Source organism: Muntiacus reevesi, chromosome 2, assembly GCF_963930625.1.
Source record: "Muntiacus reevesi chromosome 2, mMunRee1.1, whole genome shotgun sequence".
Lineage (NCBI taxonomy): Eukaryota > Metazoa > Chordata > Mammalia > Artiodactyla > Cervidae > Muntiacus > Muntiacus reevesi.
In genome coordinates this window covers 189,203,970-189,221,315 of record NC_089250.1, presented here as the reverse complement: position 1 = coordinate 189,221,315, position 17,346 = coordinate 189,203,970, and the positions used below count along the sequence as shown (strand labels likewise).

General features: G+C 48.6%; 1 protein-coding gene across 1 annotated transcript in view; it reads left to right on the top strand.

Annotated features, from left to right (window-relative positions):
• Window positions 1-17,346, top strand: part of LOC136158481 (uncharacterized) — a 166,414-nt gene that overhangs the window by 11,594 nt on the left and 137,474 nt on the right. The window contains exons 7-11 of the mRNA XM_065920298.1: window positions 339-519; window positions 2,185-2,330; window positions 12,157-12,257; window positions 14,813-14,978; window positions 17,041-17,226. Coding sequence (XP_065776370.1) covers window positions 339-519; window positions 2,185-2,330; window positions 12,157-12,257; window positions 14,813-14,978; window positions 17,041-17,226 — 780 coding nt within the window. The remainder of the gene's footprint in view (window positions 1-338; window positions 520-2,184; window positions 2,331-12,156; window positions 12,258-14,812; window positions 14,979-17,040; window positions 17,227-17,346) is intronic.

The following is a 17,346-nucleotide window of genomic DNA, read 5'->3' as shown; positions in this document are numbered from 1 at the left end:
AGGATAGGAGGTGATCACTGTTAACATGGCCAATACAGAGTCTCAGCATCTAGAAGCATATGCAGGACTGCAGGCACTGGCCATCTTCATTTTCCAATTGAGACTTTAGCCTTCCTCCCCTTGGGGTGACCGCTGACTGCTCTTTCTTGCCTCCCTTGGTCTCCCACCTCTATGGGGAGGGGGATCCTGACGCTCCAGGGTAGCCCCTGAAGCTCCATGGTAGTCCCCAGTGGGCTCCCCCCAGCCTTGGCTCTTGCTACTGATTTGGGGGTTCTGGGGGTTCCCTCACTCCCAAGGCTTGACCTGAGCCTCCACCTCTTCCCCACACGGTCCAGCAGCCCGGCCTGGCCTCCCGCCTGACCTGCGTCCAGAGTCTGCAGGCCGGCATGCTTCGGGAGGCCTCCTGCACGCAGCTGGACACCGCAGGGCCCCTCTCCAGGGAGGCAAATGCTGCCCTGATGTGGACCCTTTCCTCGCTCTCACTGCTGCGGGAGGTACCCCAGGACCTGGCTGTCACAGGTGATGGGGGTGGGGGTTGGGGGGTGGCCCCGGACCCTTAGGTGAGCCTCCCAGTCTCCTCAGACCAGAGAGGCTCCAGCAAGCAGAGGCTCCACTGCTGTGTCCCTGTCTGGACACCCTTGAACACCTTCTGAAAGTGGCCATTGTCAGGGTCGGCCTCTTTCTAGAAGTTTCTGTCAGCTCACATGGCTCTCAGGCTTGGTCTTGGCCTCCTCTCTGGGTTGCTCTCAGTGTAGATGGCATCTTCTGGTTCCCAGCTTTTGTGGGAGAATCCACCTTACGCCTGATGACCCTTCGACTTGACCACTTTGGGGGTGAGCTGACTCAAGTTTCCCGATTTTCCGGAAAGTTCCTGCCAACATAGAGCATCCCCTGGAGCATGGTTCCCTTCTATGATTTTTGTACAGAAAGAAACAAAGCGAGGCATGCCTCTGAAGGAAAAAGATAAATTTTTTTTTCCATGGTGAAAAAAATGGCTGTCTCCCTGAATCAGGAAGTAAGGATGGTTAATTCTTACTGCTGACAGTTCAGAAGGATTTACTGTGGGCCAGTATCTGTGCTGAGTGCTTTATGTGGATTATTTAATTTAATTCTCATCATGACCCCATTAGGAAGTTACTGTTGTTTTCAGTTATATTTTTTTCACTGAAGGAAGCTGTGTCCAAGAGGTAAAAATGACTTGTCTGAAGTCGCAGAGCTGATGAGAGGCAGAGCTGGGACTTGGATCCATGGGGTCTTTTCCACAGCCCTGGTGGATAATCAGGTTTGCCTCTGAGAATAGACTCGCTGCCTGCACCACCCCAGGGAGAACCCAGCAGATGGGGACTGAAGCCCTGGGTTTTCCCAGCATTCTGTTTGGTTCCATGGAGCATAGGCTGAGATCCTAGGCTGACCTGCCCCTCAAGGCCTCCCTCAAGCACAGACACTGGCCACGACTGGGGCATCTAGTTTCAGGATCTGCCTGGTGGTTTGCCCATTGAGTTGAATGAGATTTTAATCTTTTTTTTTAAACAGGTGTAATTGAGATGTACTTCACATACTGTCTAGTTCATGATTTAAAGTGAATAATTCAGTGGCTTCTAAGAGAGTCACAGTTGTCCATTCATCATCAGAATCAACTTTATGACATTTTCGTCGCCCCAGAAGAAACTTTGCACCCATTGGCCATCACCTCCTATTTCCCCAATTCCTGACAACCACTAATCTACTTTCTACTTCTAGATTTTTCCATCCTGGACAGTTTGTATAAATAGAATGAGATAGTAGGTGACCTTTTATAACTGGCTTCTTTTGCTTCCCATAGGTTTATCCTATGGGATGAACCTGTCTTCCCAAGGTTCATCCGTGTTATAGCATGTGTCACAGTTTCATTTCTTTTTCTTGCTGAATAATCTTCCATTCCATGGAGGAGGTTTCCATGTTTCCTCTGGCAATTCCCAGAGGGTTTTGGGGTCACCTTATTGGGCCCATCCCTTACTGATGGGCACATGGACTGTCTCCCGTCTTTTGCTGTCAGCAGTAACACTGGCATGATTTTCTTGTGTGTGTTCCCCTCACTTGTTGCCAGAAACATTCTGAAGGAAGCCTTGGCAGGGTGTGGGAGCGGCTCCCAGGGGTCCTTCCACTCACTCTGACATTTCTCCCCATGCGGTTGTCCCTGCTAAGAACCTCCCGCCTCAGATTCAGACGCTGGAGACTTAACCCCGAGCAGCTTGCTCTATGAATGGGAGGAGACCCCGTCCCAAGCTACAGTGGCCACAGGGGCTGCATCAGTGAGGAAGCTGTGCCTGGCTCAGGCCACGAGCTTTGAGGTAAGTGGCTTCTCCAGTCTCAGGCCAGGGTCTGCCTGGGGCCTGGGGCCCTGGGACACCCTTCTCTTCCTACCAGATCCTTTAAGGTCTACTTGGTAGAATATTCAATATTAGAGATGCTGTGTACTGTTGGACAGGTTATGCACTGTACAACTTTGCCTAGTTATGAAAGCAAAAGGAAGAAATCTAGCAGGTGTGTGCAAACCTTGACCTAGTGCTGATTGGACAGGAGCCTGGAGGGGGCCTCCTTCACATCGGTCTGTCTGTGGGCACACGGTCCTTTCGGGCCCCCAGACTAACCTGCTGGATCTGGCTTGTCCTAGAGATCCCTCAGGACACACACATACACACACAATCTGGAGGAAGAAATGGCAACACCCCCCCATACACACACCCCACACACCCCCACAACCCCCATACCCCCCACACACAAACTGGAGGAAAAAATGGCAATCCACTCCAGTATTCTTGCCAGGATAATCCCATGGAGAGAAGAGCCTGGTGGGCTATGTAGTCCATGGGGTCTATGAGTCAGACAAAAGAATCAGACATGACTTAGTGACTAAACAACAACAAATACACACACTCAAGAATATATTGAGACTTTCCTGGCAGTCCAGCAGTTAAGACACTGCACTTGCACTGCTGAGGTCCTGAATTTGATCCCTGATTGGGGAACTAAGATTCTACAAGCTGTGTGGCAGCCAAAGAAAATGGAATATTTTGAATTTGTATAAAATACATTGAACATGTAGTCAGTAAATATAGACCATATATATGTATATATTGAAGACTCACAGATGTACACACACATTGTACATTTTGCGTGTACATAGCAGAGACATACTTGCAGCTGGCTCTTCACTGTTTCGGGGACCGGGAGCCAAGGCCCCAGCTCATTGCTCTCTGGAATCCCTGACCTGGGGGGCTTTGTGGGGGTCAGAGAGAAGTCAGCAGCCCAAAGGAGAGGGCCCTCAGCCCCGCGACGTGGTGCTCCAAGCCTCTGGCCAGTGGGTGATGGAGCCGGCTGTTCGCCCAGGCACCCTGGTGCTCCTGACCCCTTGGGGTGCCCTGTGCACTGTCGGATGTTTAGCCGCCTCCCTGACCTCTACCCACCAGTGTCAGCATCACCTCCATCCCTGTCACGATAACCCAGTGTCTCCACGTGTTACCTAAGTCCCCTGGGGAGCACGCTCACCCCCATTGAGAACCACTGCTCTGCCTCCTGTGTTCCAACCTGCCTCCTTCCATCTGGCCTCCAGAGCACCACCCTCCGCCCCCCTGGCGGGGCATTCCCCAGCAGAGGCAGCTCAGGGCCAGGCATGTCGCGGGCCTGTCTCCCCTCCTGCAGACTGGCAGTGCTGGCCCCAGAGGGCGCGGGGCGGCTGTCCTGTCTTTGTAGCGCTAACAAGGAAGCAAATTGTTCCCACCAGGGAGGTCCCCTGGGCTGGGGTGAATTGCCGCGGACTTTGTTCCTGGGAATAGCTTTTTGGGGATGCCTCAGTGCACATCAAGCGGTGCTTCGCATCCCTCTCCCCAGGAGAGGGCCCACCGGTTACCAGGGGGATGGCCGCGTGGGCTTGGGCTGGGAATGCCTTCGCCCCACCCCATTGTTGATGGGCAGGAAACAAGATGGGTTTTTCACTTTGGAAACAAAACCAGGACTTGGGACTCAATAGAGAGCAAATTCCCCAGCCTGACCCTCTGCAGAGAGGCCCCGGGGTTTCGATGTGGGGGTCAGCGGCCTGGGGTCGCCAAGAGCCTAGTGGAGTGAAGGAGAAGATGATGGGGAGAGAAGCTGGGCAGGTCAGTGCCCCCTGTGCCCCCGGGCTGCCAGGGAGGACGCCTGAGGGAGGGCACAGCTCTTGACCACCATCTGGGGTACTCAGAGCACCCCCATCACAGACACCCACTGCCCGCCAACTGTGTGTGCAGCCAAGTGTGGGTGGTGGTGTGCCTGGCTGGCTGTGCTGACTTGCCAGAGCTGATGGTTAGCCTCTGGAAATCCTGCAGATTGGCTGGTAAGCAGACATTACCAAAGATTCAGTTACGCTCTAATGAGAACTTACTGTATATAGCACAGGGAACTTTACCGGTGCTCTGTGGTGACCTAGACGGGTGCTAGAGCTAACTCGCTTCAGTTGTGTCTGATTCTTCTCGACCCCACGGACTATAGCCCGCCAGGCTCCTCTGTCCATGTGATTCTCTAGGCAAGAACACGGAGTGGGTTGCCATGCCCTTCTCCAGGGGATCCTCCCCACCCAGGGACCAAACCCGCAACTCTTAGGTCTCCTGGATTGGTAGGCAGGTTCTTTACCACCTGTTAGCCACAATGGGAGGGAAATCTAAAAAACGAGGGGATATGTGTGTATGAAAGGCTGATTCCCTCTGCAGTAGAAACTGAAAAACTGACACAGCGGTGTAAGGCAACTGTGTGTGCTCGGCCTCCCAGCCGCGTCTGACTCTTTGTGACCCCACGACCTGTAGCCTGCCGGGCTCCTGTGTCCATGGGGATTCTCCAGGCAAGAATCCTGGAGGGGGCTGCCATGCCCTCCTCCAGGGGAATCTTCCCAACCCAGGGATTGAACCCAGGTCTCCTGCACTGCAGGTGGATTCTTTACCCTCTGAGCCACCAGGGAAGCAACGATACTCCAATTAAACAAAAGATTGTTATACCCATTTACAGTGAAAATGAGTCATATTCAAAACGAAGGTAATGAGTACTCAATATCATCGCCTGCTAGTTATTTTACTACACTTTCATCTTTGCACTGGTGGTTCTTGGCACCCACTGTAGGATAGAAACGGGGACAATGGCCTGCTTCTGTGCAGTGACTCCCATGTGCGGATTCAGTGATGGCACCTGGGCTGCTGGTAATGGGCCACAGTGGGAGTATTGATACCACAGAAACTGGCAATCGGGGCTTTTTATCTCCCCCCTCCAGGGCCTTGAGTATAGGATGCTGGTTAAGAGTGTGGGTTCAAGTCTCGGCTCTGCCACTTAGAAGCCCTGTGGCCGCTGTCACCTGACTTAAGTGCTCTGTTAAGTCAGGAGAGTCATGGTCCCTCGTAGGGTCAAGGTCAAATGAAGTGGTGCCTATAAAGTGCTTAGAACAGCGCCTGGCCCACAGTCGAGGCTCCACACAAAGCAACCATTGTTGTTATTATTACTGTTGTTGAGGAGGGCATGGCAACCCCCTCCCCCCCAGCATTCTTGCCTGGAGAATCCCATGGATAGAGAAGCCTGGTGGGTTACAGTCCATAGAGTTGCAAAGAGTTGGACACAACTGAAGTGAAAACACCCACTCACAACACACACACACAAACACACACATGCCAGTTCCGCCAGCAGAAGTCACACAGTCGGGATGCTGCCCACCCTGGGGGCAGACACTCTGGTGGGAGGGCTGGCCCATGAGGCCTGTGTCCTGTTTGCATCCGGGTGAAGTCAAGCTGTGTGCACAGAACTCAGTTTCAGCCGCTCAGAGCAGAGGAGGCCCGAGTGACGCAAGCCCATCCCTGCAGCCGTGGAGCCCTGGCTGGGTGGGGTGAGGGCTCACTCTTGGCCTTGACCAAGCCCAGCAGGAAGCCAGGAACCTCATCACTCTTGCTATGGCTTTGGGTTTGGGCTGAGGCAACGAATCTGAGACTGAGGGGGCACTGGGGAGGGAAGGCAGGATGTGGGGCCAGCATCCGAAACCCACTATCTCCTGAAACTCCTAGAGGTGTGGGCTCTGAATAGAGTCCTTTATTTCCTCGAGTGTTTGGAGACTTGGTGACTGTGCTGGTCAGACCTGTAGACAAGGAGCAAAAGCTGCAAATCCCTGCCGATTAGCCATCACTGTTCATAATTCTGAAAAACATTCACATAGTTTTTTAGTTGGAAATATCAGAAACTGTGAAATATGGTAGGATGCATTATAATAATTATGATCATTGTAACATGTTGTTTAGTCGGTCAGTTGTGTCTGACTCTTTTGCGACCCCATTGACTGTAGACTGTCAGGCACCTCTGTCCATAGGATTTCCCAGGCAGGAATACAGGAGTGGGTTGTTATATCCTTCTCCAGGGGATCTTCCTGACCCAGTGATTGAAACCCCATCTCATGCAAGTCTCCTTCATTGCAGGTGGATTCTTTCCCACTCAGTCACTGGGCTTTTATTAGAGCATAAAGCCCACAAATACAGACACCATCTCTCCTTTCCCCCATGTCCCTGGCCCTTATGTATGCCTGGCACATAGTAGGTACTCAATAAATGCTTGTTAAAAGAGGAGGAGATAGGGAATCTACCTGAAAAAGAATTTAGAATAATGATAATAAAAATGATCCAAAATCTTGAAAGCAAAATGGAGGTACAGATAAATAGCCTGGAGACAAAGATTGAAAAGATGCAAGAAATGTTTAATAAAGATCTAGAAGAAATAAAAAAGAGTCAATTGAAAATGAATAATGCAATGAATGAGATCAAAAACACTCTGGAGGGAACCAAGAGTAGAATAACGGAGACAGAAGATAGAATAAGTGAGGTAGAAGATAAAATGGTGGAAATAAATGAAGCAGAGAGGAAAAAAGAAAAAAGGATCAAAAGAAATGAGGACAACCTCAGGGACCTCTGGGACAATGTGAAACGCCCCAACATTCGAATCATAGGAGTTCCAGAAGAAGAAGACAAAAAGAAAGGCCATGAGAAAATACTCGAGGAGATAATAGCTGAAAACTTCCCTAAAATGGGGAAGGAAATAGCCACCCAAGTCCAAGAAACCCAGAGAGTCCCAAACAGGATAAACCCAAGGCGAAACACCCCAAGACACATATTAATCAAATTAACAAAGATCAAACACAAAGAACAAATACTAAAAGCAGCAAGGGAGAAACAACAAATAACACACAAAGGGATTCCTATAAGGATAACAGCTGATCTATCAATAGAAACCCTCCAGGCCAGAAGGGAATGGCAGGACATACTGAAAGTAATGAAAGAGAATAACCTACAACCTAGATTACTGTACCCAGCAAGGATCTCATTCAGATATGAAGGAGAATTCAAAAGCTTTACAGACAAGCAAAAGCTGAGAGAATTCAGCACCACCAAACCAGCTCTTCAACAAATGCTAAAGGATCTTCTCTAGACAGGAAATGCAGAAAGGTTGTATAAACGTGAACCCAAAACAACAAAGTAAATGACAACGGGACCACACCTATCAATAATTACCTTAAATGTAAATGGGTTGAATGCCCCAACCAAAAGACAAAGATTGGCTGAATGGATACAAAAACAAGACCCCTATATATGCTGTCTACAAGAGACCCACCTCAAAACAAGGGACACATACAGACTCAAAGTGAAGGGCTGGAAAAAAATATTTCACGCAAACGGAGACCAAAAGAAAGCAGGAGTCGCAATACTCATATCAGATAAAATAGACTTTCAAATAAAGGATGTGAAAAGAGACAAAGAAGGTCACTACATAATGATCAAAGGATCAATCCAAGAAGAAGATATAACAATTATAAATATATATGCACCCAACATAGGAGCACCGCAATATGTACGGCAAACACTAACGAGTATGAAAGAGGAAATTAATAGTAACACAATAATAGTGGGAGACTTTAATACCCCACTCACAACCATGGATAGATCAACTAAACAGAAAATCAACAAGGAAACACAAACCTTAAATGATACAATGGACCAGCTAGACCTAATTGATATCTATAGGACATTTCACCCCAAAACAATCAACTTCACCTTTTTCTCAAGTGCACACGGAACCTTCTCCAGAATAGATCACATCCTGGGCCATAAATCTGGTCTTGGAAAATTCAAAAAAATTGAAATCATTCCAGTCATCTTTTCTGACCACAGTGCAGTAAGATTAGATCTCAATTACAGGAAAAAAATTGTTAAAAATTCCAACATATGGAGGCTAAATAACACGCTTCTGAATAACCAACAAATCATAGAAGAAATCAAAAAAGAAATCAAAGTATGTATAGAAATAAATGAAAATGAAAACACAACAACCCAAAACCTATGGGACACTGTAAAAGCAGTGCTAAGGGGAAGGTTCATAGCATTACAGGCACACATCAAGAAACAAGAAAAAAGCCAAATAAATAACCTAACTCTACACCTAAAACAATTAGAGAAGGAAGAAATGAAGAACCCCAGGGTTAGCAGAAGGAAAGAAATCTTAAAAATTAGGGCAGAAATAAATGCAAAAGAAACTAAAGAGACCATAGCAAAAATCAACAAAGCTAAAAGCTGGTTTTTTGAAAAAATAAACAAAATTGACAAACCATTAGCAAGACTCATTAAGAAACAAAGAGAGAAGAACCAAATTAACAAAATAAGAAATGAAAAGGGTGAGATCACAACAGACAACACTGAAATACAAAGGATCATAAGAGACTACTACCAGCAGCTCTATGCCAATAAAATGGACAACTTGGATGAAATGGACAAATTCTTAGAAAAATATAACTTTCCAAAACTGAACCAGGAAGAAATAGAAGATCTTAACAGAGCCATCACAAGCAAGGAAATCGAAACTGTAATCAGAAATCTTCCAGCAAACAAAAGCCCAGGACCAGATGGCTTCACAGCTGAATTCTACCAAAAATTTAGAGAAGAGCTAACACCTATCTTACTCAAACTCTTCCAGAAAATTGCAGAAGAAGGTAAACTTCCAAACTCATTCTATGAGGCCACCATCACCCTAATTCCAAAACCAGACAAAGATGCCACAAAAAAAGAAAACTACAGGCCAATATCACTGATGAACATAGATGCAAAAATCCTTAACAAAATTCTAGCAAACAGAATCCAACAACATATTAAAAAAATCATACACCATGACCAAGTGGGCTTTATCCCAGGAATGCAAGGATTCTTTAATATCCGCAAATCGATCAACGTAATACACCACATTAACAAATTGAAAGATAAAAACCATATGATTATCTCAATAGATGCAGAGAAAGCCTTTGACAAAATTCAACACTCATTTATGATTAAAACTCTCCAGAAAGCAGGAATAGAAGGAACATACCTCAACATAATAAAAGCTATATATGACAAACCCACAGCAAGCATCACCCTCAATGGTGAAAAATTGAAAGCATTTCCTCTGAAATCAGGAACAAGACAAGGATGCCCACTCTCACCACTACTATTCAACATAGTGTTGGAAGTTTTGGCCACAGCAATCAGAGCAGAAAAAGACATAAAAGGAATCCAGATAGGAAAAGAAGAAGTGAAACTCTCGCTGTTTGCAGATGACATGATCCTCTACATAGAAAACCCTAAAGACTCTACCAGAAAATTACTAGAGCTAATTAATGAATATAGTAAAGTTGCAGGATATAAAATTAACACACAGAAATCCCTTGCATTCCTATACACTAACAATGAAAAAACAGAAAGAGAAATTAAGGAAACAATACCATTCACCATTGCAACAAAAAGAATAAAATACTTAGGAGTATATCTACCTAAAGAAACAAAAGACCTATACATAGAAAACTATAAAACACTGATGAAAGAAATCAAAGAGGACACAAACAGTTGGAGAAACATACCGTGTTCATGGATTGGAAGAATCAATATTGTCAAAATGGCTATTCTACCCAAAGCAATCTATAGATTCAATGCAATCCCTATCAAGCTACCAACGGTATTTTTCACAGAATTAGAACAAATAATTTCACAATTTGTATGGAAATACAAAAAACCTCGAATAGCCAAAGTAATCTTGAGAAAGAAGAATGGAACTGGAGGAATCAACCTGCCTGACTTCAGACTCTACTACAAAGCCACAGTCATCAAGACAGTATGGTACTGGCACAAAGACAGAAATATAGATCAATGGAACAGAATAGAAAGCCCAGAGATAAATCCACGAACCTATGGACAGCTTATCTTTGACAAAGGAGGCAAGGATATACAATGGAAAAAAGACAATCTCTTTAACAAGTGGTGCTGGGAAAACTGGTTAACCACTTGTAAAAGAATGAAACTAGAACACTTCCTAACACCATACACAAAAATAAACTCAAAATGGATTAAAGATCTAAATGTAAGACCAGAAACTATAAAACTCCTAGAGGACAACATAGGCAAAACACTCTCCGACATAAATCACAGCAAGATCTTCTATGACCCACCTCCCAGAATATTGGAAATAAAAGCAAAAATAAACAAATGGGACTTAATGAAAATTAAAAGCTTTTGCACAACAAAGGAAACTATAAGTAAGGTGAAAAGACAGCCCTCAGATTGGGAGAAAATAATAACAAATGAGGAAACAGACAAAGGATTAATCTCAAAAATATACAAGCAACTCCTGAAGCTCAATTCCAGAAAAATAAACGACCCAATCAAAAAATGGGCCAAAGAACTAAACAGACATTTCTCCAAAGAAGACATACAGATGGCTAACAAACACATGAAAAGATGCTCAACATCACTCATCATCAGAGAAATGCAAATCAAAACCACAATGAGGTACCATTACACGCCAGTCAGGATGGCTGCTATCCAAAAGTCTACAAGCAATAAATGCTGGAGAGGGTGTGGAGAAAAGGGAACCCTCTTACACTGTTGGTGGGAATGCAAACTAGTACAGCCACTATGGAAAACAGTGTGGAGATTTCTTAAAAAACTGGAAATAGAACTGCCATATGACCCAGCAATACCACTTCTGGGCATACACACTGAGGAATCCAGATCTGAAAGAGACACGTGCACCCCAATGTTCATCGCAGCACTGTTTATAATAGCCAGGACATGGAAGCAACCTAGATGCCCATCAGCAGATGAATGGATAAGGAAGCTGTGGTACATATACACCATGGAATATTACTCAGCCGTTAAAAAGAATTCATTTGAATCAGTTCTAATGAGATGGATGAAACTGGAGCCCATTATACAGAGTGAAGTAAGTCAGAAAGATAAAGAACATTACAGTATACTAACACATATATACGGAATTTAGATAGATGGTGGCGATAACCCTATATGCAAAACAGAAAAAGAGACACAGAAATACAGAACAGACTTTTGAACTCTGGGGGAGAATGTGAGGGTGGGATGTTTTGAAAGAACAGCATGTATATTATCTATGGTGAAACGGACCACCAGCCCAGGTGGGATACATGAGTCAGGTGCTCGGGCCTGGTGCACTGGGAGGACCCTGAGGAGTCGGGTGGGGAGGGAGGTGGGAGGGGGGATCGGGATGGGGAATACATGTAACTATATGGCTGATTCATGTCAATGTATGACAAAACCCACTGAAATGTTGTAAAGTGATTGGCCTCCAACTAATAAAATAATATTAAAAAAAAAATAAATAAATAAATAAAGACACTGAAGAAATCTAAAAAAAAAAAAAAAAAAAATAAATGCTTGTTAAACTAAAGAATAAAAATGGGCCAGCCTGTGTGCCAGGAGCTTGGGATTCAGTGGAAAGAAGCCCATATGAGCAGCCTCATCTCTTTGGGTCTGTGAAGCTGTTGGGAAATATTGGAATTCCCACCTTCTTTGCAGCCAATGTTGATGGCTCAGCTGGTAAAGAATCTGCCTGCAATGCAGGAGACATGGGTTCGATCCCTGTGTCGGGAAGATCCCCTGGAGAAGGAAATGGCGACCACTCCAGTATTCTTGCCCAGAGAGTCCCATGGTCAGAGGAGCCTGGGGGGTTACAGTCCATGGGATTGCAAAGAGTTGGACATGACTGAGTGACTAAGCACATCTGGAGACAGGGATGGATGAGGTGACTTTTGGGGTTCGAGTCTCTCACGCTGCCCTCTCTGATTTCCAGGCCACGGAACTGTTCCTGACGCTGGTGACTGAGCTCCGAGGCCTCTCTGCAGATGAGCTCATGGAACTCTGGGGACTTTCTTTTAAATGCCGAGACAACTGGTAAGGGCCTCTCCCTGAATTGGGGGCTGGGCCAGGAGTTGGCTGGGGGGTCCTGGCGGGGGCTGGATAATCTTGCTGCTGTCCTAGGTCACCATTGAGAGATGGATGGTGACATTTCAGCTCATCCCTGTGATATGTTATCTCATTCCTGACTTGTCCTTCAGTCTGGAAACATCTGCCAAGAAGACGATTAAGCGGGGAGCTTGGAGGTTCCCACGGGGGCTGGAGACTGGAGTCTGGGGAGACTGGAGGCTGCGGGGCCTGGCGGGGATAAAGACAGGCATTGTTCCCTCCCCACACAGGGTCCCTCTGGCCGGGAGCTGGAATTAGCATTCCAATGCGCCTTGGGTTCCCTTCTGCAGGGAGTGGGGGGTGCTGGGCAGGGCTGGGATCCACCCCCACACCCTGCTGATGTGGGGTCAGCCAGGGGTATAGAGAGACCCCAAGGGTGGAGGGGAACTTCTGAGGTCCTACCTCCAGGGGCAGAGGGCTGTAGGGGGTCGAGGGGGGAAACTTCTAGCTCCTTTACCAAGTTCAGCCGTTTACTAGGCCTGCGAGATCCAGATTTCAGGTCTGTGAGCTTTGCAAAGGCTCTCAGATCTTGAGACCTGAAAAAAAATTTTATTGATTCAGAAATAAGAAAGAAAGCCCCCCCAACCCCCCACCACCCACCATATCAATATTGTTGTTCACTTGCTAAGTTGTGTCCGATTTTTTGCGGCCTCGTCATAGCCCACCAGGCTTCTCTGTCCATGGGGATTCTCCAGGCAAAAATACTAGAGTGGGTAGCCATTCTCTTCTCCAGGGCATCTTCCAAACCCAGGGATCAAACTCAGGTCTCCTGCATTGCAGGCAGATTCTTCAGACAGTCTGAGCCCCCAGGGAAGCCCGTGAGTCAATATTGTCACATGTCTATTTGAACAAATACCAAACTTAATAGCTAATAACGCACAAATACCTTCCAAGCCTTTTATCTGTATTCACTCATTTAACCCTCACAATGACCCCATGAGGTAGCTGGGTTTATTCCTATGTAACAGTTGTAGAAGGAAACAAAGGCACAGAGCAGTTAGGAGACTTACCCAAAGTCACACAGCAGAGTTTAGATTTGAACCCAGGTGGTCTGTGCTTATCCATCAAATTCTTAGGCTCTTAAATATAAGTGACACTGGACTGGTGCACGTTTTAGCTGTCTTTGCTGTAGGGAGGGGCCTCTGAGTCTCCATGTGGAGTTCCCTGTTCCCCTGGTTATTCACCCTACTCGTCACTTGGGATATTCCCACAAGCCCCTGTGTCTTGCTCGTCTACTTAGATGTTAGGAGTCAGGGAGGCAGGGAGACCATCCCCAAATCTAGAAGTTTCCAAGAGGACTGATACTCTTGAGAGATTTCTCTTGCCCTCACCACCTCCTCCATTTCTGCCCAGAGCCTGGTTTTCCTGGGCCCAAATCTATAAGGAAAAGGGAGGAAATATAAGGGTGAGAGATGAGAAGGGCAGGTGGGATATCCCCAGATGAAGAGGCTTGTGTTCCTGAGGCCTCATGGTCATCTTGGAGCTGGCCCAATCATCAGCATTCCCATTTTACAGATGAATAAATTGAGGCCAGAGACTGTTTATGGGCAGATGGTGTGTGTGAGTTGAGGGTGGGTGGGATGCCTGGCCCTCTGTGGCCATGGATGTCACTCATCAGGTTTCATAGGGTGGGGGGCCCAAGCCACTCTGCCCCGTGTGCCCTGATGCCTGTGTGAGCCCTGGGAACCTCCCATTCCTACTATAATTGAGGCACCCACCCCCATTCAGCCATCATCTCCCCATTTAGACCCATCACTGTGCAAAGGTTCAAAACCTTTCCTGAACATCCCAACCTTTCTGTAATTTCAAAAAAAGAAAAAGGAGAGATTGTGATTTGGGGCTGAGAGCATTAGTGGTTTAATGCGGGGCTTCTGTTTAATGCGGGACCACCTGCCAGTTGTTGACTCCTGTTCTACACAAGGGATTCTTATCCTATGAGGTGAGTGTGGCTGGTTTTAGGAGAGCAGTGGGCAGGGACTCACATCTCCCCAAACTGCTGTGTCTCCACAGTGGGCAGAACTGCCAAGGTTTAGACTGGGCTTCCTTGGCAGGTCAGATGGTAAAGAATCTACCTGCAATTCAGGAGATTTGGGTTCAATCCTTGGGTTGTGAAGATCCCCTGGAGGAGGTGAATGGAATCCTACTCCAGTGTTCTTGCCTGGAGAATGCCGGGGACAGAGGAGCCTGGTGGGCTAAATCCATGGGGTTGCAAACAGTCTGATGCAACTGACCGACTAACACTTTCACTTTCAGATGGGGCTGCTGGTGTCTCTGGGGCCCTAAGAGCACAGAATCCTGGCCAGGCTGCCTGGGTCTGGCTCAGCCCCTTTCTGGGTGTGTGAGCATGGACACGTCCCTGCCTTACCTCTCTCAGCCTCTGATTGCTCCCAGATGACTGGAGACTACGTGAGAGAGGAGTCCTGGAGGGCACCTGGGCGTGTAGGCCACCATCGTGACATTCCCTGGGCCTCTCTCCATGTCAGGCAGCCGCTGGTGGATGCCCTGCCCTCCTGTGGCACCGAGGCCTGCGTGGGCCTCATGGCAGAGCTCATCGTGTCCGGGGAGGTGGAGGCAGACGAGACAGAGGCGTGGCTCTGGTCGCTGGCCTTCGTCCCGGAGCCCACTGATGCTATGGTCCGCACGCTGCTGGTGAGCCCTGTGCCCTGCCCCCACCCATGCGGTCCCTCCCCTGCACCGCTGCTGATTGGACGCAGCAGGGAGGGGCGGGGACCTGCGGTCCTCCAGGCTTTGGGCCTCTGCCTGGTGGGGCCGGTGGAGGCAGATCAGAGAAACTGGGTTTGAGTCTCAGCAATGTCCCTGCCAGCTGTATGATCCTGACCTATCTGAGCCTGTTTTTCTGATCTGTAAGATGGAGATCGAACAGTATTTGCCTCTTGGGCTCGTGGTGAGAAATGAGATGCTGAATATAAAGCACTTCTCTGGATGCCTCGTGGGGGGTACCCAGCGGCTTAGAGCTGCTATTGTTCTTGTAATCAAGCGTATTTGATGAGTCTCAGGATTAGGAAAGCACGTGAAACTAGGCTAGCGGTTTTTAACAACACAAGGAGGTCCTATTTAACCCCCATGATGCCTCTATGATGTAGGTGCTCTTATCCCTCCCATTTTACAGTTGAGGAAACTGAGGCCCAAGGAGACTGGGCAGCTGGCCCAGGTGATGCAGCTGCTGTGCCTTTTTCTTGGACCATGGGGCGTGTCCTCACTCATTTGGGGGCGTGTCCTCACCCACCTGGGGGTGTGTCCTCACCTACCTGGGGGCGTGTCCTCACCCACCAGGGGGCGGGCTAACTTGTCACTCCTCACTCTACCCGTCCAGATTGGCAGTGGGCCAGGATTCAGAGGCCACCAGTGGGGAGCGTATGGGAGACCCCTGGGCTGGCTGATGGAGGGGAGGGGTCTCCAGCAGGATCTCTCAGTCCCTCATGCTGGCCGGACTCTTGACTAACTGTCCAGGTGGAGCGTAGGGAGCACTCACCCCGTCCCCCGGTCCCTGATGCCAGCGTTTACAGTGGGGCCAGTCCATGCAGGCTGTGTGGTTGGCCCCGTTCAACAGGGAACCGGGCCCTGAGTCAGACCCAGGCCAGGACTGGGCCCGGGGGCGCTGCTGACAGCCTACCAGGTCCCATGGTGGCCGCACAGACATCAGTGCCCTGTAGGGCCCGTGGGGGCTCAGCCAGTGCCGGCGGGATTGGGCTCCCCCTTCTTTCCTCTCTCTCCCTCCTTCGTTTGCTCAGCAGAAGTGCAGAAGTGTGGGGGGTGGGGACTTAAAGTGCAGACTCTGGTGCGCGATGCCACCTCCCACCCTGCTTTAGAACCCAGCCTAGTCCCTTACCAGCACGACCTCAGGCAAGGTGCTTTCCCTGCCTTGGATGGTGCGGACTGATAGTCGTTATGACGTGGGCTAAGTGTTACGTACACACTGGTACCACTTGCCAGGGACACACAGGGAACAGAGCATATGGGTCCCTGGGCTGTTGGAGTCCAGGCTCTTCACTCGCCTGTCTCCTGCCAGTTCTCATGCCTCTCTGGACTGTATTTGTTCTCTCATCCCATCACAAGAATGCACTGCCCCCAGTTGTGACAATTTATGTTGTCTCCAGCCTTGCCAAATGTCCCCTGTTAGCCTGAGATACTGTTGTCCATCCTGGATGCACAGAAGAGGTCTTCTGGGGCATTGGGAAAAAAAAATGTTTTTATTGATTTGTTTAATTTTGGCTGTGCTGGGTCTTCATTGCTGCGTGGACTTTTCTCTAGGTGTGGGGAGCCAGACTACTCTCTGGTTGTGGTGCGTGGTCTTCTCATTGCCGGGGCTTCTCTTGTTGTGGAGCAAGGGCTCTAGGGTGCACGGGCTTCAGTAGTTGCAGTTCCCAGGCTCTAGAGCACAGACTCAGTCGTTGTGGTACTTGGGCTTAGTTGCCCCGTGGCACGTGGAATCTTCCTGGACCAGGGATCAAACCCGTGTCTCCCGCATTGGCAGGCAAATTCTTTACCACTGAGCCACCAGGGAAGCCCCCTGGGGCATTTTAAGAAATGCTCCCTGCAGGTCACACCACAGGCAATTTATTCAGACCCTCAGGAGTGGTGGGGTAGGGGCTGGGGCGTCTGTATTTTTAAGAAATGTCCCATGGGGAGGCCTGTGAAAGACCCCTCACCAGGCTTCTTGGCTGGGGTGGGGGCCGGTTTCTGTCCCCAGCCTCTGCTGCAGACCCCGGGGGCCAGCTCCAGTGCCTTCCTGGGCATCTCGGCTCTGGTGCACAACCTGTGTGTGTCTCTGGACGGGCCCTGTGAGCAACTGCCTGGTGTTGGCTCCCTCGTGAGGATCCTAGGAGATGCCGTGGGTGCCAACTGCACCTTCCAGGAGCCCTCGGACGCTGATCAGGTGAGGACAGCCCACATCCTGGGCGTGGCCCCTCGAGGGGGTCCCCGTCAAACAGGCGAGCTGTGGACTGGGCGGGTGGGCTGGGTGCCCCCACCAGCCTCAAGGCCCCACCGTCATCTT